Source organism: Dryobates pubescens, chromosome Z (assembly GCF_014839835.1).
Source record: "Dryobates pubescens isolate bDryPub1 chromosome Z, bDryPub1.pri, whole genome shotgun sequence".
NCBI lineage: Eukaryota > Metazoa > Chordata > Aves > Piciformes > Picidae > Dryobates > Dryobates pubescens.
The window spans coordinates 45,609,818-45,632,944 of NC_071657.1; the positions used below are offsets into that span (position 1 = coordinate 45,609,818).

Below are 23,127 nucleotides of genomic sequence, written 5' to 3' on the forward strand. Positions count from 1 at the left end.
GCTAATTAATGAGAAACTCGTTTTCTTTCTCCTGTTGACTACAGGATTCGCAGGCCAGTTTTGATGTCAATGGAAATGATTTTGACCCTATGCCTCGGTACGATGCCAGCAACGAGAACAAGTAAGACACTGACATCTATGACACTTTCAATATAGTTTGTCAGTTAGAAAGTACCAGTTCTATGAAAGTCTAGGAAACTTGATTGCTTACAAAGCAGTGTGGTTTGCATTTAAATCTTCATGAAAAATGCATTTTTGTCTCCTCTGTGCATACTATGTGACTCTTTGAAAGCATTTTGAGGCATTTAAACCCATATAAAATTAGTCTGAGAGCACTTGGCATGTGGGATTGACACCCACCTAAACATGAGCCAGCAGTGTGCCCAGGGGGCCAAGAGGGCCAATGGCATCCTGGCCTGTATTAGGAATAGTGTGGCCAGCAGGAGCAAGGAGGTCATTGTGCCCCTGTACTCTGCACTGGTTAGGTCACACCTTGAGTTTTGTGTCCAGTTCTGGGCCCCTCAGTTTAAGAAGGACATTGAGACACTTGAACGTGTCCAGCGAAGGGCAACAAGGCTGGTGAGAGGCCTTGAGCACAAGCCCTATGAGGAGAGGCTGAGGGAGCTGGGATTGTTTAGCCTGGAGAAGAGGAGGCTCAAGGGTGACCTCATTGCCCTCTACAACTATCTGAAGGGTGGTTGTAGCCAGGAAGGGGTTGGTCTCTTCTCTGAGGCAACCAGCACCAGAACAAGGGGACACAGTCTCAAGCTGCACCAGGGGAGGTTTAGACTCGAAGTGAGGAGAAAGTTCCTCACTGAGTGAGTCATTCATCATTGGAATGTGCTGCCCAGGGAGGTGGTGGAGTCACCATCCCTGGAGGTGTTCAAGAGAGGATTGGATGTGGCACTTGGTGCCATGGTCTAGTCATGAGGTCTGTCGAGACAGGTAGGACTCGATGATCCTTGGGGTCTCTTCCAACCTTAGTTATACTGTGATACTGTGGTACTGTGGGTTCTAACTGAGAAGCAGCTGAACATGAGCAAGCGCTGTGCCCAGGTGGCCAAGAAAGCCAATGGCATCCTGGCTTGTATCAAAAATACTGGGTCCAGCAGGAGTAGGGAGGTGATTGTTTCCGTGAACTCAGCTCTGGTGAATACACACTTCAAGTATTGTGTTCAGTTTTGTGCTCCTCATTACAGGAGAGATGTGGAGGTCCTGAAGCGAGTGCAGAGGAGGGCAACGAAGCTGGTGAAGGGCCTGCAGAATAAATTTTATGAAGAGTGACTGAAGGAGCTGGGGCTGTTTAGTTTGGCGGAGTCTGCGGGAGGACCTCATCACTCTGTTTAACTAACTGAAAGGCCCTTGTGAAGAGGCCTGGTCCCTTCTGACAGTCAGTTAGAGATAGAACAAGAGGGAATGGCCTCAAGCAGCAACTAAGTAGATTTAGACTGGACATTAAGAGACATTTTTTTTCAGAAAGAGTGGTCAGGCATTAGAATGAGCTGTCCTGGGATGTGGTTGAGTCACCAACCCTGGATGTGTTTAAGGATCATTTGGATGTGGTGACTGGGAATATGGTTTAGGGGTGAACCTTGTAAAGTGGGGTTATCAGTTGGACTTGGTAATCCCAAGGGTCTTTTCCAGCCTGAATGTTTCTTCATGTTTCTGTGATATGAACCATTTCCTGCCCCTTTGGGATGCAGAACATAAGGGGTGACTTACTTCCCTCATCATACTTAGCTGTTGGGGGTTTATTGTATGTGGCAACTCTCTTGGCTTCTGACTGTCTTGAATTTATAGACTGTGTGTTGAAGAGATAGATAAATTAGTGGAGGTTTCTTTTCCTCTCTAATAATGTCTGTATAGGTGGAGGTTTGATAGAGGCATTATAAACTGAGATGTGGCGTTCCTGCATGTTTATAGTATCTGTGTCACACAGCTGTTTGCGTGTGTCTCCGTGAGTGAAGTATTTCTTCTTTGGAGCTATGCATCTCAATTGTCATTCCAATTCTGCTCTTTGATGTTCTGTGGTGGAGGCTGTGGGAGATATTGAGAGGGACACCTTGCCTCAGGAAGCAGGCCCCCTTTCTGACCTCGTGGATATTTGAGAGCAGTTATTTGTTGGTAACATTCTTTTAACTATGTATTCAGCAGAAGATAATACCTTTCTGTGAAACTGCATGAATTAGATGAAGGAGAATCTTCTTGTCAACATGATGACCATACATTCTCAAGGTTTGGTGGGTTTTTCAGTTATTAGAAGCCGACTGGAGCAACCTTGGACCACATTTTCATGGGAGAATTCTGGTCAGCGCCTTCTTTGTAACAGCAGGGAGCCTTGTACAAACAGGCTGAAGAACACGGCCTTGCTCTGTGCATCTGCCTGTTACACAGAAAGCAACTCATTTGCAATGAATCTTGAGAACCTGTCTGTAAAGGTTTAGCACAAAGGCTAAACCTCCCCACTACAATCCCCCCACTTCCCATCTCCTCTCTCCTGCCAGGAGATAAGAAAGGGAGGGGAAAAAAGGCAGAGGGAGAGTTTTCAGTTGATTTACACAGAATATTTCACTCCTGCTACAAAGGTACCAGATTACATATACATCTATCTATCTATCTATCTATATGTATGTATGTATATATATATAACAGAAGGAAAAAGAGAAAGGAATACTGTCCAGATTCTGTAAGAAATGAGGAATGCAACCGCCTGCTCAAGACCTGGAAAAGAGAGAGAGAGGCCAAAGATCTGCTGTGCAGGGTGGTAACTCCCTACAGCAGTAATATGTTGTGATTGTCATAACTTCATGATTTCTGAGAGTGGTTCAAACCACTACATTCTCCACCCCTTATTCCACACCACTCTGTATTATGCTCAACAGCAGTTAACATCATAATATGTATACAATTTACTGTGAATTCTCACCTAGAGTGAGACTATTGTTGGTTGGGTGGTGTTGGATGATAGGTTGGACATGATGATCTTGAAGGTCTCTTCCAACCTGCTCTATTCTATTCTATTCTATTCTATTCTATTCTATGGCACACAATAAACTTTTCCATCTTCCTGCATTTCCCACCAGGTGCATTCTGGTGCTTGGGCAAAAGCAAGCCCATGAATGAGTTTGCTGTTACCTGGGGCAGGACTAACCCAAGCCCTCTTTCCTAGGATATTCTTTATGTGTACCACAGAACCTTTATCACCTTCTACAGTATGTGGCAGCTTGGACTGGGTAGGGCCAGGTTGGTAGTAGAGCCTCTGGTGTTGACCAGCCAGGTGGCTTGTGATAAATTGCATCACAGTTTTTGAAGGTCCCTCCTCCCATTGGTTTTCAGAATGGTTTTAAGCAGGCCATTGTAACACTCAAGCTTGCCAGCAGCTGGAGAGTGGCAAGGGATGTGATACACCTACTCAATGTCATGCTTCTTAGCCCAAATGTCTGTGAGGCTGCTTCAAAAATGAGTTCCATTATCTGGCTCAATTCTTTCTGGGGTGCTGTGTCAGCACAGCACTTGTTTTTCAAGGGCTCAGATGGTGTTTCAGGTGGTGGCATGGAACACTGAATACGTTTTCAGCCATCCACTGGTTGCTTCTACCATTGTAAGCACATAGCATTTGCCTTGGTGAGTATGTGGCACTGTGATGTAATAAATTTGCCAGCCTGCTCCATGTTTATATTTCAGCTGTTGCCCCCCATACCATAAAGGCTTTATCCGCTTAACCTGTTTGATTGTGGTGCACGTTTCACATTCATGGATAACCTGTGCTATAGCGTCCATGGTTCAGTCCACCCCTTGATCTTGAGCCCATCTGTATCTTGCATCTCTTGATGGCCTGAGTCATCATGGGCCCATTGAGCTAGAAAGAATTAACTTCTATGTTGCCAGTCCAGATCTGCTTGATGAGGAAAAGGCTGAGGTCCTGAACACCTTCTTTGCCTCAATTTTCAACAGTAAGGCAGGAGGAGTTCGGGACAAGTGGCCTCCTGAGCTGGGTGATGGGGTCAGGGAGCAGAGTAATGCCTCAGAAATCCATGAGGAATTAGTTTGGGACCTGCTGAGCCACTTGGACACTCACAAGTCCATGGGACCAGATGGGATCCATCCTAGGGTGCTGAGAGAGCTGGCAGATGAGCTGGCCAAGCTGCTCTCCATCATTCTCCTCTAGCCCTGGCTCACTGGAGAGGTCCCAGATGACTGGAAACTGGCCAATGTGGTCCCCATCCACAAGAAGGGATGGATGGAGGAACCTGGAAACTCCAGGCCAGTCAGCCTGACCTCAGTGCCAGGGAAAGTGATGGAGCAGATTATCCTGGCGGCAATAACTGCGCACCTGAAGGATGGCCAAGGGCTCAAGTCCAGCCAACATGGATTTAGGAAGGGCAGGTCCTGCCTCTCCAACCTGATCTCCTTCTATGATCAGGTGACCCGTCTGGTGGATATGGGGAGGTCTGTGGATGTGGTCTACTTGGACTTCAGCAAGGCCTTTGACACTGTCCCCCACAGCAGACTGCTGGCTAAGCTGTCAGCTCGTGGCTTGGACAGCAACACTCTGTGCTGGGTTAGGAACTGGCTGGAGGGCCGAGCCCAGGGAGTGGTGGTGAATGGTGCCACATCCAGCTGGCGGCCAGTCACCAGTGGCGTCCCCCAGGGATCAGTGCTGGGCCCCATCCTCTTTAACATCTTCATTGATGATCTGGATGAGGGGGTTGAGTCAGTCATCAGCAAGTTTGCAGATGACACCAAATTAGGAACAGATGTTGGTCAGTTAGAGGGTAGAAAGGCTCTGCAGAGGGACCTCAACCAACTGGGCAGAGTCCAATGGGATGGCATTTAACAAGTCCAAGTGCCGGGTGCTGCACTTTGGCCGCAGCAACCCCATGCAGAGGGGTCAGAGGTGCTGGAGAGCTGCCAGGTGGAGAGGGACCTGGGGGTGCTGATTGACAGCCACCTAAACATGAGCCAGCAGTGTGCCCAGGTGGCCAAGAAGGCCAATGGCATCCTGGCCTGCATTAGGAATAGTGTGGCCAGCAGGAGCAGGGAAGTCATTGTGCCCCTGTACTCTGCATTGGTTAGGCCACACCTTGAGTTTTGTGTCCAGTTCTGGGCCCCTCAGTTTAAGAAGGACATCAAGACACTTGAACGTGTCCAGAGAAGGGCAACAAGGCTGGTGAGAGGCCTTGAGCACAAGCCCTATGAGGAGAGGCTGAGGGAGCTGGGATTGTTTAGCCTGGAGAAGAGGAGGCTCAAGGGTGACCTCATTGCCCTCTACAACTATGTGAAAGGTGGTTGTAGCCAGGAAGGGGTTGGTCTCTTCTCTGAGGCAACCAGCACCAGAACAAGGGGACACAGTCTCAAGCTGTGCCAGGGGAGGTTTAGGCTCGAAGTGAGGAGAAAGTTCTTCACGGAGAGAGTCATTTGTCATTGGAATGTGCTGCCCAGGGAGGTGGTGGAGTCACTGTCCCTGGAGGTGTTCAAGAGGGGATTGGATGTGGCACTTGGTGCCATGGTCTAGTCATGAGGTCTGTGGAGACAGGTTGGACTCGATGATCTTTGAGGTCTCTTCCAACCTTGGTGATACTGTGATACTTTAACCTTAGCAGCTTGATCATCTGCTGTTAGTCTTCCACCACCACAACCACCCCCACAAAGGATTTGCCACCATCCAAGAGTCTGTATAGAGATAGAGCATTGGCCATTTTTCTCGCTCAGCAATGTCTAAAGCCAATTGGATGTCTTTCATCCCTATGAACTGACTTGATTCACCCTCTCCCTCAGCAGCCTCTGTAACCCACTGGGTGGGACTCCACACAGGAGCCTTCCACTTTTGGTGCTTTCCCACAATGTGGCTGACTATGGTAGAGGCAAACACTGGATGGCTGGACCATCAGTGAACAGCCCATCAGTGAACAGCGCATATCTCTTACATTAGCTTGCAAGTTATTGTATGGTGGAGTCTCTTCTGCATATGTCAGCTCCATCTCTGGTAACATCCCAAAATTCCTGTCTTCTGGCCAGTTTGCAGTGACTTCTAAGATGACTGGGTGATTTGGTCTCCCTATGTGAGTCCATTGCTTTATCAGTGTGATCCATTTGCTCCATGTGGTATCAGTTGCAGGATGGATAGAGAAGACTCTCCCTTTGAACATCCAGCCCAGCAGTGGTAATCCGGGTAGCTGTGTTTAAGTACCAATCACCTCTGAGGCAACTCAAACTCCCTCAAATGCTACCAGTATTTGTTTTTCGGTTGAAGTGTAGTTGGCCATAAAATGTTATAATTGCTCTAAATTCATGATTCTGATAATAGGGAATATTATATGGTTCAAATCACTACACTGTGGTAGCTACTTTCAGCATAGGTTGAAATAATTGTGAAAACTGAGAGGAATTCTGCCAAATGCTTCTTTGGTAAGCTTCATTCTTCCTGGTAGGGTAAGATGATAAATATGTGAGGATTTAGCTCTTAGAAGCTATATAATTAAGTGTACATACACACACTTTCTTAAGATGACTAGAAAAACTGTTTAACATAGAAAAGTACCAGTATTAGTTTATTTACTTGGAACTGTAGTGTTGGCATATGTTCTTTTCAGTTGGTTTATTTGATGTGGTTTACATTCTGGCAAACATTTGTCAAGAAACACATACATGCAAGTACTGTTTGTTTCAATTTTACCTCTTAGGCATATCTTTCATATAGAAGCCCAGTTTACTGAATCTTATGTACTCCTTCTTCACTAGAAGTATCCTGAAGCAGAAGTACCATGAGAGAATAAAAAGAGAAACTCAACAAAACCCTTTGTTTAGAAATGTGTAAACATTCTGCACATGCAAGCTGGTTTAAGTTAAAGCACAAAGAAAACAATGATGTGGAGCAAATGGTAGACAGACCCAGCTGCTGCATTGCCTCAGTTAAGTTAATGACAGACTGTGGATTTCAGATTTAGATGCTCGTACAGAAAATGCTAATGCTGCACTGAAGTTGTTAAGAGATATTCCCAAGACACACATTCATTGAAACAGAAGAATAAATAAATCCTATGAATTCTTAGTCTTCTCAAAGCTGCCTGTTTTTCTTAGAACTGAGGTATTTCCAGTGCCATGATTATCTCAGTTTTAGAAGTGTCTTGTCATGAATATAGAAAGGTCAAAATCAGCAAGCGTACTATAAATTTTTGGTGGCTAATAAGGGAATACTTTTATTTGGCTTATGAGAGATTTCAGGAATACAAGCAAAGTTTGTAAGCACACTAATTACCTGAAAACTGAGTAGGAATGTAGAAATACACATTGTTTACAGCTCAGACTATGTAGGCATTGATACTTAGCATGCTGCAACTTCAAATTTTTATGAACTGATCACTTCAGTGTCATCTTAGGTGTCTATATTAAAGCTCCAGTGCTGAATGAGAAACTCCAACTTGCGTGATCACCATAAAAATGTTGTCACCTCCATTTCTTACCACATGTTTGCTCTTTGTTCCTTTTTTAGAGGCACTACAGCTTCTGTGCCCAGGTTGAATCATGCTGAAAATTGCACTGTCAACAACAGCAATGACAAATTGCATTTTCAGCCATGTCAGGCAGGTATCTCACTTAGCTAAGCCTGAGGTCAGAGAACAGTGAGACAGGTAGAAGTGGGGAAAATGAAACATGGCCTGAGCCTCTCACAGGCAATGCCAGTTTCAGTAAACTAAGGTGACTCTATGACAATGCCCCAAGTGTTTACGACTGTTGGCCACTAAACAGAATATAATGGATGAGAAGTTGCCAGCAGTGGCCTCCACGGATTGTTGAGAAGAGGTGGGACAGTTAACCTGGCCCTCAGCAAATACTCTTCAGCCGAGCTGCCAGTTTCCATGACAGCACATCCCTCTCTCCTGGTATCCACCATCCTGTATCCTCACACACACTTCAGGGACACATCCTGGCTTATTTGTGCAAAGATGTTCCTATCCTTGGAGTTGGAGCATGGTGAGGATATATTTGAAGGCTTCTCAATTTGGCTGCACATTCGGGATTTCACCCTTTATGGGGCTGTGAGGAGCCATGTACCTCCAGCTGTGAATCCTTAGCTGAGTATTCAAGTCGTCTCTTTCTTACAAAGCATGCTTTCAGTGTAAGGTTGCATGGAAGCCTAACCTCTACTTAAAGGCTCAGGATTTCCAGTCAGCAGATAGAGTGAGCCTGATAAGCAATACCTAAGCACCTTCTGGGGCTGTAACCCTTTCTTCTGTAGTTCCCTCTGGACTTGAGAAGAATTAAATGACTATATAGGTACTGAAAAACCCTATTTGTAGCCTTCCTCTATTTCTGTGAGTCTAAAATATCTTTAGAAACTATGACAGAAGTTCTACTTATCCAGCATACGTGGTCATTTGGCACTAGATACTCAAGTTGTGCCTGCAGGTTGAGGTAATCACAACCAGGGAACATTCTGAAAACCGTGGTTTTCAGAGATTTTGTAATGTGCAAGATCAATTTGGTTGATTTCTGCTTTCTGTGATAGCAGCTGGACAACAGTGCATAATGGTGATTTGTCTTCCAGTAAAGATGGGATGTACGAAAGTGCTATCATTTCATGGAATAATCTAGTTTATTCTGCCTCATAACACAATTTTAAGTGGTGGAATGATAAAGAGTGAAATGATTTGTTGCAAAAATAAGTCGGTGTCTCAGGGCAGCTTTGCATGCGGCTGTGAATTGTCAGGATACTGGATCTCTTTGTAAGATCTTCATTTTTGATCAGTAGTAAAGGCTTACTGTTGCTGAGGCTTACTGGTGAGGAAAAAGGAATGAGAAAAAATTAACTGAAGGTTTGTGAAGCAACTGTAGATAACCAGAATGGCACTTTTCAAAATTATTTCTGCATTTTCGCATAAAATCTTCTATTAGCTAAGGAGAGCAGGAGAGTAGGAGAGTAGGAAAAACCATTAGATTAATCTTAAAAGGCTTGTAGTCAAAATCAGGGTGGGACAATAGTTTCTTTAACTACTATGGTATTTAGGAGTTCTGCCAGAAGTTTACATTGGTTTCTAGAAATTGGCAGCAGGTCATGAAGCTTGTAAATAGTACAGTCCTATGTTGGAACTTCCTTTTGCTCAGAGGATAAAGACAGCAGTCAGCTGTGGATGAAGTCATTCCTGCTATGCAAAGCATCTTGTTTTGTTTAACTGCTGAGTACTGCTGCTTTATTCCTCTTCTGTTATTCGACTGTTACCTGTAAACATCTATGTTTGAAACAGCTAGGCATAATCAGTCACAGATCTTTGGACAGAATGCTGATAGGATCACTGAAATGGCACTTCACTAATTGTGTAACCTCAGAAATAACGCTGAAATATTTGTATTATTAAAACATTTTGCTGTTTTAAACAAAAAAAACCCAAAAACCAAGTTGTTTGATTTTGTGAGAAATGTCTGATGGATGATATTTCAGAACTTAGGCCTTATTCTGCTGACAACTACTTTTATAAAACAGAAAGCTTCACTTCAGTCTGAGGGTTCTAGAGCACTAGAACAGTGCCCAGAGATACTGTGGAGTCTCCTTTTCTAGAGATTTTTAAAACCTGCCTGGACATGTTCCTGTGATCCTGCTGTGGTTTGCTTTGATGGAGGGTTGGACTCACTGATGTCTAGAGGTCCCATCCAGCCCCTACTACTTTACAATTCTATGATTTTATGAACCTTTAAAATTTTTTTTAAATAATACCATCTGACTTCATTAAAGTTCTTACTAAACTTATCTAAGAAAAAGTAAAAGTAAGCTGTTTTGGACATACTGACTCACTCTTTGGATACCTCTTCAACATTTTGCAGTGATGTATCCCTCTACATAAATAACATTAATAACCTTTTAATTTTTTTTTAATGAGTGTAAGATTTTTTGATACAACAAATTTTCCTGTTCAAAAATTTTAAGAAACAAGCTACTTATGTCTAGACTTTGCAATGTCTGAACAGCTTTACATCTTTTCTCACAATAGTAAAAAAGTTAATGAGTTGATGAGTTTCAGACCTGCTCGATGCAACACATTGATATTGTTTTTCTGTGGCTTTTCTTTGTGAGTCACATTAATGTAGATGATCTATAAAATGCCAAAGTCTTAATTATCTTTCAAGAGTGGCAAGCTGCTTGTTAATACTGTCTGCCTATTCTAAAGACTTGTAGTGTATCCTAAGTCATTGAGTCAGAAGCAGATCAGCTTCTGTTTCTTCGTGAGTGGACTAATAAGGTAAAATTAAGAAGCTTCTTTGATTACTCTGACACTATTCAGACCAGATACATAAAGAAACTTAACCACAGTAAAACAGAGGGAGCCTGAATTCTCTCATTGCTGGCTTGAAAGATCATCTCAAGAAGGTTCTCGCTGCTCTTTTCTGTTTGTGTAGTTTATTTTGTTTTTTTTTAACTTTAATTTTTGTAGTTTGGGTTGTATTTTGATTACCCATATGCAATTGTTGCTATTTGAAATTTGCTGTATCATGTGTCATAGACAAAAATGAAGGGTAGATAAGGTATACCAAGAAGCACAGCTGCACCATCCTGTGCTGTATTTTGTGTCAGATGTCTAGTCAGAGCAACAAAAATATCTTGGCAATTTTTGAGACTAGCCACTGTTGTTTTTAGTTTGTGCCTGCTTATAAGGCTTTCAAACAGGAGAGTTTGCAGATCCCAGGATTACAACCTGCAGAGAGGTTCTGAGAAAGCCAATTGTTAAGATGTGGAAGGAGACTGGAAATAAGTTAGAGAAGGTATCAGCTCTGAGGAAAAGGCTTTTTTTCAGACGGAATCTTCATTGAGTCTGCTGTTTTTCTGTATTCTGACTTTTTATCTTGACTTTCTCCAACCTCTGGAGGTTTAAAACCCAAAGGATTGAGTGGTGGTATCATCTGGCAGTGTGTTCTTCCAGATGACAGCAGAGCATCTCTGATAACAGATAGATCCTCAGTAACAAGAAGGTAATTTAGAGAATTAACTTAATATGTATATGTAATTTAGATCAACAGATCAAATGATTACATTGGGTGTGACACGGATAATTCACTGACAGGTGTCAGTGACTGAATGTTAGGTGTCTAGTGTGTCTCAGTGTCACTGCAAGTTTAATGGACTTTGGTTAGGATTGTTAGGAAACTGAAGATTTTACATTGTTTTTGCTGAACTAGTGAAATGTTCATTTATGAAAACCAGGGTATGAACCAATCAGTCAGAGGACAGAGCAGAAGAGTAGAAGCTGCAGTCAAAGACTGGGATCCTTATTTACTGTGGTGTGGTTCTATTTTAATTTTACACTCATTACCCTTATGGCCCTATCCTAATGTGCAGCAATTTTAGCAGATTTTGACAATGAAATAGAGTACAGTCTCTGTTAGCCTACAGTGAGATGGACATACTTTGCATGGAGTGATGGTGTTAGTGATTCATCAGCTATCCTCCAAATTAATTGCAATCTAATGACCCCGCAAAGTGCCTAGGGGCACAAAAGAGTGTGGAGGTCATGAGATGTTACATCTGCATTGCTTACCAGGTGCAGCAGTCAAGGGTCCCAGTGTAAAAGTGTAAAAATAAGGGAGATAAACACTAGAGTTTGCAGAATGGCACTGTGCTGAAGTAGGATAATTTTGCAGCATTGCTTATTTGGAGTGTATTTTTCTTCACATTTTGTTTTAGCTGTTACATAGAGTCCTCGTGTCATGTTATCATATGAACATGCCTGTTTTTCAGGTGACCATACCTCAGGGGTAATCATCATCATTACCCTTCAGGTAATCACTCTCTACAACTGCCTGAAGGGAGGTTGTAGACAGATGGATGATGGTCTCTTCTCCCAGGCAGCCAGTACCATAACAAGAGGACATAGTCTCAGGCTGCGCCAGGGGAGGTTTAGGTTGGATGTGAGGAAGAAGTTCTATACAGAGAGAGTGATTGCCCATTGGAATGGGCTTCCTGGGGAGGTGGTGGAGTCACCATCATTGAAGTTGTTCAGGAGGAGACTTGATGGGGTGCTTGGTGCCACCGTTTAGTTGTTTAGGTGGGTTGGATTGGTTGAGGGGTTGGATGCGATGATCTTGAAGGTCTCTTCCAACCCAGTCTATTCTATTCTATTCTATTCTATTCTATTCTATTCTATTCTATTCTATTCTATTCTATTCTATTCTATTCTATTCTACTCTATTCTATTCTATCATACATCCTTTATTTCTGTCAGGGAAGGACAGAAGAACTTGATGTCTGTGTGCAAAATTTTTAGAGGATAACTTCCTTTCCTTCAAAGAAAAATGTCGTAGACACAGGGAGCATGAATCCCCACCACACAGTGTGTTTAATAATGTTTTTCTTTAAATCTAAACCAATTTTTTTAAGTTATGGGAAGAAATAAGGTCTGTAGAAAACAAGCTATGCATTGATACTTTTATTTTCTGTTTTCCTGCTTCAGAATAAATTGTGTGTTTATCTGAAACTTTTGAAAGGAAGTAAGACCTCATAATTGCTAGTAACTGAGGGAAATTTTGCACACTAGAGGGGAGGCAGTGTTTGTCAAGGTGATTGATTCACCTGCAACAGGCACCCTCATCACTGTTCTCTGTGGTCTGTCCCTTGTGGGAGCATTTCATATTGACAAGACAATGTAAAATTCATTGGACTACAGGGCCTGATTCAGTCGATTTTTTATCCAGGTTTCGGTTTCAGTAGTGAAAAATATCCCAGTGAAAGTTTTGTCAAACTGCCAGAAATTGACATTTTTTGGTGAACTCTTCTAATCTGTTCATTGTGTTACCACACAAATTGTGTAATCCTCTCCAAAGTCCATAAATGGTATGAGTTACAATTTTTTGAGACCCAAAGAAAAGACACTTCTTTGAGTACTCATTGAAAGTGAGAGAAGATAAACAGGACTAAACAAAATCAAAGTTAAGCCATAATTCCAGTTGCTCAAACATGGAAAAAGTAGTGTCCTTTTTCACTACCTTGACATTGATTGCTGAATGGTATTTCATACTGCCTAACTAGTGTTTGAAGAAAAGTTCGAGAGCTGCCAAACAGAGAGGGACCTGGGGGTGCTGACTGACAGCCAGCTGAACATGAGCCAGCAGTGTGCCCAGGTGGCCAAGAAGGCCAATGGCATCCTGGCCTGCATTAGGAATAGTGTGGCCAGCAGGAGCAGGGAAGTCATTGTGCCCCTGGACTCTGCACTGGCTAGGCCACACCTTGAGTTCTGTGTCCAGTTCTGGGCCCCTCAGTTTAAAAAGGACATTGCAACTCTTGAACGTGTCCAGAGAAGGGCAACAAGGCTGGTGAGAGGCCTTGAGCACAAGCCCTATGATGAGAGGCTGAGGGAGCTGGGATTGCTTAGCCTGGAGAAGAGGAGGCTCAGGGGAGACCTTATTGCTGCCTACAACTACCTGAAGGGTGGTTGTAGCCAGGAGGGCTTTGGTCTCTCCTCCCAGGCAGCCAGCACCAGAACAAGAGACAGCCTTAAGCTGCACCAGGGGAAGTTTAGGCTTGAGGTGAGGAGAAAGTTCTTCATGGAGAGAGTTGTTAGCCATTGGAATGGGCTGCCCAGGGAGGTGGTGGAGTCACCATCCCTGGAGGTGTTCAAGAGGGATTGGACATGGCACTTGGTGCCATGGTTTAGTCATGGGGTTTGTGGTGACAGGTTTGACTTCATGATCTTTGAGGTCTCTTCCAACCGTGGTGATTCGGTGATTCTGTAAGACTGTCCCAGTTTGAGGCCGGGCAGATCTTCTCCTGCCCTTGAGAGGGGCAAAGCAATGACACCCGCACAAATGGATTGCAGAAGTGATGGAAAGTTTAAACGGAAAAAGCAGTAAGTGTTTTACAGAAACTACAAGCACAGTGACAAAAGAAACCCAAAGCATACAGAGTCCCCTACAGCACGTCCAAAAGCCTCCCAACATTTCCCGTCTCCCCACCTAAGGGTACACCCAAGAGCCCCAGGGCTCTTTCTTCCTCCCCCTGCCCCACCAGTGCTGGACTGCCCCTCCCCCTTCTCCTCCTAGCATTAGGCCTAGGCAGGCCTAAGATCCCTTGAGATAACTCCCCCACCATTACCCAATATGGAGCATCTCCCACAAGAGCAGAGAGGGAAGAAGGAGGAAGAGAAAGACTTTGCAGATGGATTTATAGGGCACAGGACATTATGGGTATGAAATACACTGTTTCCTCTGTCTACCTACTGGGATGGACACTTGGGACACCAGAGGGGTAACCTATGTGCCAGCAGCAGGAGGCACACAGCCTAAACTGCCACAGACTCTCATGGTCTCAAAATCTTTAAATACCACACCACAGCAATGTCTTTTTCCTGTTTCTAATTACTGAAGACGAGACAATGAGCTCACAAATAAAATGAAATGCTGAAGCATTATGCAACCCCTTCTAGTTCTGTTATGTAAACAATTGATCTTCCCTTCCAATTCAAAATCAACAATAGGAAGGCTTTAAGCTTTGGTAAAATCTGAGAGCAAAAATGCATTTCTATATTTTGTCCTCTTCTTAGGCATTGTAGGTATTAGAGAAACTTTTTAACAGTGGTTCCATGCCATGTATGTGGTAATGGGTTTTCCCAGCTGATTTCAGAGGGCTTAGCTCAGTCAAATGCAGTGCAAAATATGGTTCATTGAGACTTCTCAGCCAGCGCATACTTGCACAAGGTGTAGTGTTGATTGCAAGTTGGATAAAGCAACTGTAAATGCAATATCAAAAGCTTGTTAATTGAAGAATTTTTTGAAGTAGCATGCTATTAACAGTTGACCTCTGCAAAATTATGCTATAAGTAAATCTCTTAATGTCATTAGTGGGTGTTTCAATAAGGCATCTTCAGGATAAAACTCTAAGATGTTGGGTTTTGTTAAAAATAAAAAAATATGCATCTGTATAGATTTATTGCTGTAGGCATGCTTATATTTTCTACCTTTGTTTTATGTTCCTGTGATTTTGTAATTTTTCTTCCATATACACTGTCACATTATTGTGTTTTGACACTTTAAGCAAAGTCAAATCACTCTCTTTAAGAGAAGTTAACCTTTATTTTTCCCTGAAGGAACGTAATCAAATTAGAGTAATTCAGATGCTGAAGTAAAGTAATGGGTGCCCATCATAGATGTAGATTGTGCTAATGGGATTTATGCTGCAAAAATTAAACCTAATGAGAAAGTAATGTATATTGCTATGTCTCAATGCAGTCATCAAATTTCTGGTTATATCAATCTGAGGTAGAGACCTATGACCTGTTTACTTTTCCACCAAAGAGAAATGCAGGACTTGAACTTATTTCAGTGGTTTCCTCATTCATCCTTAACATGAAGCTCCGAAGAGAAATAGAAGGTCTGTTAAGTGCAGAACAGCATCAAATTAAATTTAAGATTAAATACAAGACATAACTTGTACAGTGCCAATTGAAATCGCAGTCAATTCAAAATAGGTGGGAAGTATGTCTTTGAGCTGGAATGTAGTAGAGACCCAGAGTCATAAAATACTAGTTTCTTTAAAGCGTTGTTAGAGCAGGTACCCACTATTAGAAATGGAGTATGCAGAATGGGTAAAGCCCCATCCATGAGCTGCCTGCACATCACTGTGTTGTTACACCTCTTTTTTGCCTTTCAATCCTTACATCTGTCAGCAACTTCCTTACATAAAGCATTCACCCCGGCTCTCTCTGGGAAGTTCAGTGAACTGGTTTTCCTACCAAGGAGGTCTAAATACTAAACTCCAGATCTACATTCTTACATTCATAGGGTAGTTTTCATTTTTGCTTAGGTGTAATTTCAGTAGAACTAATGCAAAATATTTTCTTTTTTTTTTTTTCTTTCTGTTTAATTCGTGCAGTTCTTTTTCATTGCACAGAAATTATAGGGCTCTCATGTGGAGACTTTTAAGTAAAAGAAGATTGCTCAAACACCAGGTATCTCTAAAGCTGATCTATATTGATGTTACTCTGGATTAAAAACATGAATCAAGATAAATAGTGACTAATAATACATTATCATACAAATGCTTGTGAAACAGAAGACATGGAATAAAAGATAAAGCATCTAAGAACAGAATAACTGAGCATGGCTGTGAGTCTGAATTTAAGGTGATAAAGAACATAAACATTAGTGTTAGTCATGATGACAGTCCTGGCAAAAGATTTTTAATGGCTTATTTTCCTAGTTGTAACAGATTGTTCTTGATTTAGTTGGGACCAAGTTAATTTTCTCCACAGCAACCCAGTTTTAGACTTCTAATCAAAGCTGTATTGATAAACTGTTTTAGTAACAGCTGAACTTCTGTTTCTCAAACTGCCCCCTCAAGCAAAGAGGCTGGGGAAGAGTTATCCCTAAGTAGCTGTGGTTTGGAGAATGGCTAGGTATTGAACTGTGGGTGAGAGGTGATGAATGCCTATCTATTAGGGGGTTTGGGGTTTTTTCTTCATTTTCCTTTATTTATTGAACTGGTTTTATGGCAGATGAAAAGTTTTTCTCATGTTTGCTCTTCTAATCCTCTCCCCTATCCCAACAGGAAGAAAGGAGCTAGCGACTGGGTTAACTTCCTCTCAATAGTGTAGTAGTTGCCAAAAACAATTATAATAGCTTTTTAAGGGTTCAGGTATCTGAAGCATTATCCTTGCATGCCTGATTTCATGGTGAAATTGACCACAAGATTCAGACACACTCTAGTATTAGGGACTTATTTTCCAGACAAGTATGCAAATGTGAAGCTGTTGCAGAATGCTGATCCTACAGTTTCTGTATGGGTCCATTGGTGCTTGAAAAGTAGTAACTGACATCCGTGGCAGTGTAAGTGACTGGATTAGATGTGGGACAGTGCAGGTCGAAGAAAAGTAAAACAACATCTTTACTTCCTCAGTTCCTTGGACAGATGCTCTTTACCCCTCCCCAAAGGAGTAAAAGAAAACACTCCACACAGGATTGGAAAGAATTGGAAATTTTAATGGGAGTGCTGTTCACAGTTATGTACAACAGTACAAGAACATACTAAAATACCCAACAGTTTATGTTCTGCCTTGGCCCAGCCCTCTAGCGTAGGCTTCTCCAAAACCTCACTAGACGATCATAGTCCAAAACCTTTCCCCAACAGGCCTCAGAACACCTCCCCCCCATGCCTGAATGACACAGTAAAAATTAGCTCTGCCAAGACCAAAACCAGGCTGCAAACCTCCCCTACATTGCTTGAGATAGCAGTCCACACTGGGAAGGGAGCAGAAATAGCCTGTGCTGACTGTTTATAAAGGGGAGATGCAGTTGTGATGGGAATGGAATAACAAAAGATTACGTTTTTCTGGTGTCCACTTCCTGGGCACCTCTCTGGTATTTGGAGAACTTTCAACTCGATGGTTAAGACATCCAATTGACGAATCAGATTCTGAATGGGCAACAAAGAGTCACAGTTGGTTCTGTATTGTCTGTGATGCACAGTCTGAGAAGCAACTGGCAATTTAATGCCCTGAATCTTGTGTTGTCCCACAACTGCGGATTCATCAGAAAGCTCAGGTCTGACCGACAGCTTCAGTTTTTGTCCTTCAGTTTCTACAGAAGCTACTCCAAAAGCCCATTTGTAACCTCTAGAGTCTTTGAAACACCCTTCTCTCAGAAAATAAATTCCCAAAATACAAGGTGCATCAGGTCCAGTCACAACTGTATGTTTCCTCCACTGTTTACCAGTTAGACTTATATTAACCTCCACCTTACTTAATTCTTGAGATCCACCAGTGACTCCCAGAATAGTTATAGACTCTGTTCCCCGATAATTTGATGGCAATATGGTGCACTGAGCTCCTGTGTCAACCAAGGCCCTGTACTTCCAAAATAGTGAAATGCCAGGCCATTGGATGTACACATCCCAATAGATTCTGTTATCTCTATTATCCCTTTCCTCCACCTGGCGGGAGGCAGGGCACCCCTAGTTATGGGGAACATGTGCACATGTACAATGAGCACACTGTGCAGTGTTAGAACTGGAGCCACTGTTGGAGCTATTATAATTGTCCTGTCTGGTATTCCTACCCCGGGTTCTGCCACTTTGCAGTTCCCTCAGCCTCCTGAAAAGATTAGAAGTTGGTTGCCCATCCCATCTGTTCATGTTCTCACCAAACTGATCATGCAGAGTTATCCAAATAGTCCTACGTGATTGCCTTGGCGGTCTGTTTTGGCTTGGTCTGCTTTGGAATGCCCTCCTTGGAGGACATCTACTCCTCACAGATGAAACTTGTATCCACCTGGAGGAAGAATTGGAATTATCTCTTTGTGCCAGTTGGTGTGTGGAATCTTTCAGCTCGTTCATGCAATTCTCAATTTTTCCAGACAGAGTTTCAATGGCTGAAACCAAAGAAACACGTGTCATGCTATCATCCAATTGTCTCAGTTGATCAGTGAATTGGCCAACCGTAGGAGGATCTCCACCATAACTTCTTGCTACAATTCTGCTTGCCAAAATATTTGCATAATTGGAAGGAGAAGTTTGATGAGCTTTTTAGCAAGACCAGTTCCCATAGGAATATGTTGTAGTTTGAGCTGGGTGCCCCCCTGGTGCATTCACTTCCTGTGTCCAGAAGTCCAGCCCAGAGGGATGGACACAGGAAATTGTGTATTTCCTACCATAATTCTTTGCACCACTATAAGATCCAGTGCGGAGTCTGGCACTTCCTCTTTCCTTCCCTCTCCGAGACTTGGTAACTGGGGGAGAGATCTCCCGGCCATGGGCCTGATTAGGCCCAAGGCCACAGGGGGATGGGCAGTCTCAGGCCTGGCCAGCTGAGACTAGCCCAGCAGAGGGAGGGGGAAGAAGGAGCCCTGGGGGTTTTGCATGCACCCTCAGGTGGGGATGGGATCTTTCTTTGTCACTGCGCTTTGAGTTTTCTGTAACATTCACTGCTTTCTATTTAAACTTTCATCACTTTTGCAATCCGTTTGCCTGAGTCGTTATTTCTGCCTGTGGTGGGGAGGGGACCTGCCCCAACCCATTACAGAATATCATCAGGATTCAGAGTTTCATGTTCACCATAGAGTTATCTCTCTAACAGCAAATTCTCTCAGACGCTTAACTCCCTCATCTATGGTAGTCCAGGGTTTAGGATTCCAGGGAAGATCATCTCAGGAACGGTATCTCATGAGAACTGCCATTAAAAGGCGTATCCACAGATTAACCTTACCGAGAGCCTTGCTTAGATGTCTATCTATTCCATTATCCTTTGAGAGGGTTCCTAACTGGGCTGCTGACTTGTCTCCAACTATTAGAGCTGGAGCACCTGTATCATAACATCTACCAAGCCAGGCTAGAACTGGCTCCTTATCTGCTCTGATGTAATCCTTACGCACATTTCTAAGCTCTTCATGAGGAGAAGAACATTCGGAAATACCATCCTCCTCTTCCTTTGTCCCTTCTTCCTCAACTTGTCCCCATAATCTTGCTGTCACTTTCCTGAGGCTCTCTTTAAGCTGAGAAGCACTACCACTAGCTGCTGCCCTAGCTGCATCTCTATCCTGCGGTGATCTCAATAACTCAGCTATATCTCTAAGACAAACCTTCTCTTCCTCCCCAGCAGGCCCTTTCCTAGCAGAGGTTCCCTCACCAGTATCAGTCTCCTGCTCTTCTCCCCCATTAGCTCCTGGATCAGCTTTGGCCTTTCCACTTCTAGTCTTTAAAATTGCTGCTTGCTTAATTGGAGCTGTATTTGAATTTACAGCCACCTTAACAAAAGCTGACAGGTCTTGAGTCTGATCAGCTGCTGTGGGGGCCCCTTTGGGTCCTGCCATGGAGGATGGAAATGACCTTGCCTGGTTAATGGTGGCTGAAGACGGGAGAGCTGCCATGTTGGGAGCTGCCGCCACCCCTGGCTGCTTGCCAGAATCAGCAACAGTACCGTTTAAAGCAGCCTTTCCAATAGACTTTTTAGCTTTATCCTTAACAGATACAGATTCTCCACTCTCCTCATCACTAGAAGTCTCTGGGGCAGACCCAAAGCCTCTTCTTTGATCTATGCTTAATAATGAAGCAGGCCCTAGACACCTTGTCCTGGCGCAAAGCTACTAACAAGTACCCATTAATTATCACCAGCAGCAGGATTACACACACCAAATAAATCACCTTTGGATCCCAGCCATCACTTAAAATTACTCTTTCACCTACTGGAATCTTAAACTCTCTTATCTCAATTGGCAAAGTAGTCGAAGTTATGTTTCCATATCTACTAAGCCTAAAAAACCCAGACAGCGGTCATACAGAAGCTGGGTTTTATACATAAACCATAAATAAATTTTATGCATTAGACATTTACCTATGTGATCCAAAATCAAACCGAGACAATATTTGTAGATCAATACCAAACATATTGAAAAGAGCAATTGCTTAAAAATCCAAAACACCTTCATGTTTGCTTCTCTGGCTCAGGCAAGCAATAAATCAAGTTATTACTCTCGGGCCCCATGTTGGACACCAAAAAAGAAATGTGGTGGGTTGAGAGAGAAGGCCCAGCTTTCCCTCCCCCACTAAGTAGGAATAAAGAGACCACAGCTAACTCAGCCAGTGAAGCAAAAGGGAATGCTGTATTTACAAAGCAATGTGAGATGCAGGGAATTTATGTACACAAATATACAGTATTTACAATATATACAGAAATATACAGCAAAGGAGGATACGGGAACAGGCTGCCACCCCCAACCTCTGGGCAGAGGGGGGTTTCCCCTGTACCCCCCTCCCTCCCCCTACCTCCCTTTTTTCCCCAAGTGAGGTTAGAGAGAGAGAAAAAGGCAGTTATAAGAAAGAAGAATTTTAGTAGCAAGAAATATTAGTGCTAGATTAATGCTTTATCTGGCCAGAAGCAGACAGGCTGGATAGGGAGAGCGAAGAGGAACCGAACTGAGGAAAGTTCCAGCTACACTTAAAACTTAAAGCTACATTCTACCAATCTACCAATGAAATTCATTTAGAGTGTCAATATTTACAAAAACATTCAGCCATAGTGTCCCAGTACTGTCCCTTTCTTAAAGGCACAGCCTCAAACAGTCACAGTCAGTATTCCAGTTCTTACTTCAAAGCTTTTAAAAAATACTAAAAAATGACAAAGTATTACCAATTTTGAATATTCATATATTCAGAAACACTGATAACGCTGTATTAGCAAAACAACAAATGAAACTGAAGCTTAAGTTAAGTTGCAATTTGGTCAATGGAAATCATTCAGAAAGCATACCAGGGGTTTCTGATTTGTATGAAGTAATACTAAAGTGACACTAACTTGCTTTGCAATCTGATGATTAATTTTAGATTCCAAAAACATTAACAAAACATTAAAGTATGTTCATTAGCCATATAATTGCATGAGAAGAATTAGTATAAGGACTTATTTTCCAGGTTTCATTTTAAATATACTTGTGTCAGGTGGAAATATTTTATTTCTGTAATGAACAAGTGTAAATTAAGGTGATATAAAATGTTGTTAAAATGTTATGAGTAGCTGACTGCAAAGATTTTCTTATTCACTGAAATACACATACATTTTTCCAGATGATGAATTTGTATCACAACTGATTTTTTTTGCAAGGATCTAAAAGTTTCTTGCATGGAGATAATGAGATAGTGAACTTTTTGATATGCAGGGAAATAGGGAGGAGTAGTAACAGAACCCTCACTTTGGACTTCTAGAGGGCAAACTTCAGCTTGTTTAAGCAACTTATTCGGAAAGTTTCCTGGGCAGCAGCCCTCAGGAACCAGGGGGTCCAGGATGGTTGGACCTACTTCAAACAGGAGCTCTTGAAGGCACAGGACCAGGCTGTGCCCATGTGCTGAAATATGAGCTGGCGGGGAAGGTGACCGGCCTGGATGAGCAAGCAGCTCTTGAAGGAATTAAGGGAAAAAAAGAGGCTGTATCACCTTTGGAAAGGGGGGAAGGCAACTCGTGATATGTTTAAGGATGTTGTTAGAACATGTAGGAGAAAAATTAAGAGAGGTGAAAGCTCAGTTAGAACTCAAGCTGGCCACTCCTGTCAATGACAATAAAAAGCATTTTTATAAATATATTAATGGTAAAAAGAGGGGCAAGAAGAACCTCCACTCCTTACTGGACCTGGAGGGGAACATTGTAACTATAGATGAAGAATAGGCTGAGGTTCTAAATACCTTCTTTGCCTCCATTTTTAGCAGTAAAGCAGGAGGACTTCAGGATGACTGGTCTCCTGAAATGGTAGATGGGGTCAGGGAGCAGTGTAGTACCCCTCAAATCCATGTGGAATTAGTTTGGGACTTGCTGAGCCACTTGGATACTCAAAAGTCCATGGGACCAGGTGGGATCCATCCTAGGCTTCTGAGAGAGCTGGCAGATGAGCTGAGCAAGCCTCTCTCCATCATTTTCCACCAGTCCTGGCTTACTGGAGAGGTTCCAGACAACTGGAAACTGGCCAATGTGATGCCCATCCACAAGAAGGGCCGGATGAAGGAACCTGGAAACTCCAGGCCTGTCAGCCTGACCTCAGTGCCAGGGAAAATTATGGAGCAGATCATCTTGGGGACAATCACACAGCACCTGAAGGATGGCCAAGAGATCAGGCCCAGCCAGCATGGATTTAGGAAGGGCAGGTCCTGCCTGACGAACCTGATCTCCTTCTAGGATCAAGTGACCTGCCTGGTGGATGTGGGGAAAGCTGTGGATGTAGTCTACCTGGACTTCAGCAAGGCCTTTGACACCATTCCCCACAGCAAACTCGTGGCCAAGCTGTCAGCCCGTGGCTTGGACCGCAGCACTCTGTGTTGGGTTAGGAACTGGCTGGAGGGCCGTGCCCGGAGAGTGATGGTGAATGGTGCCACACCCAGCTGGCAGCCAGTCACTAGTGGTGTCCCCCCGGGATCAGTGCTGGGCCCCATCCTGTTTAATATCTTTATTGATGATCTGGATGAGGGGATTGAGTCAGTCATCAGTAAATTTGCAGATGACACCAAGTTGGGAGCAGGTGTGTGTGTCTTTATTGATGATCTGGATGAGGGGATTGAGTCAGTCATCAGTAAATTTGCAGATGACACCAAGTTGGGAGCAGGTGATGTGTTAGAGGGTAGAAGGCCTCTCCAGAGGGACCTTGACTGGCTGGACAGATGGGCAGCATCCAACA

At 43.2% G+C, this 23,127-nt stretch overlaps 1 protein-coding gene across 2 annotated transcripts in view; it reads left to right on the forward strand.

Moving 5' to 3' along the window:
• Positions 1–23,127, forward strand: part of PCSK5 (proprotein convertase subtilisin/kexin type 5) — a 292,051-nt gene that overhangs the window by 85,472 nt on the left and 183,452 nt on the right. For both annotated transcript variants that reach the window (XM_054178077.1, XM_054178076.1), the window contains exon 5: positions 45–121. In XM_054178077.1, the coding sequence (XP_054034052.1) occupies positions 45–121 (77 nt within the window). The remainder of the gene's footprint in view (positions 1–44; positions 122–23,127) is intronic.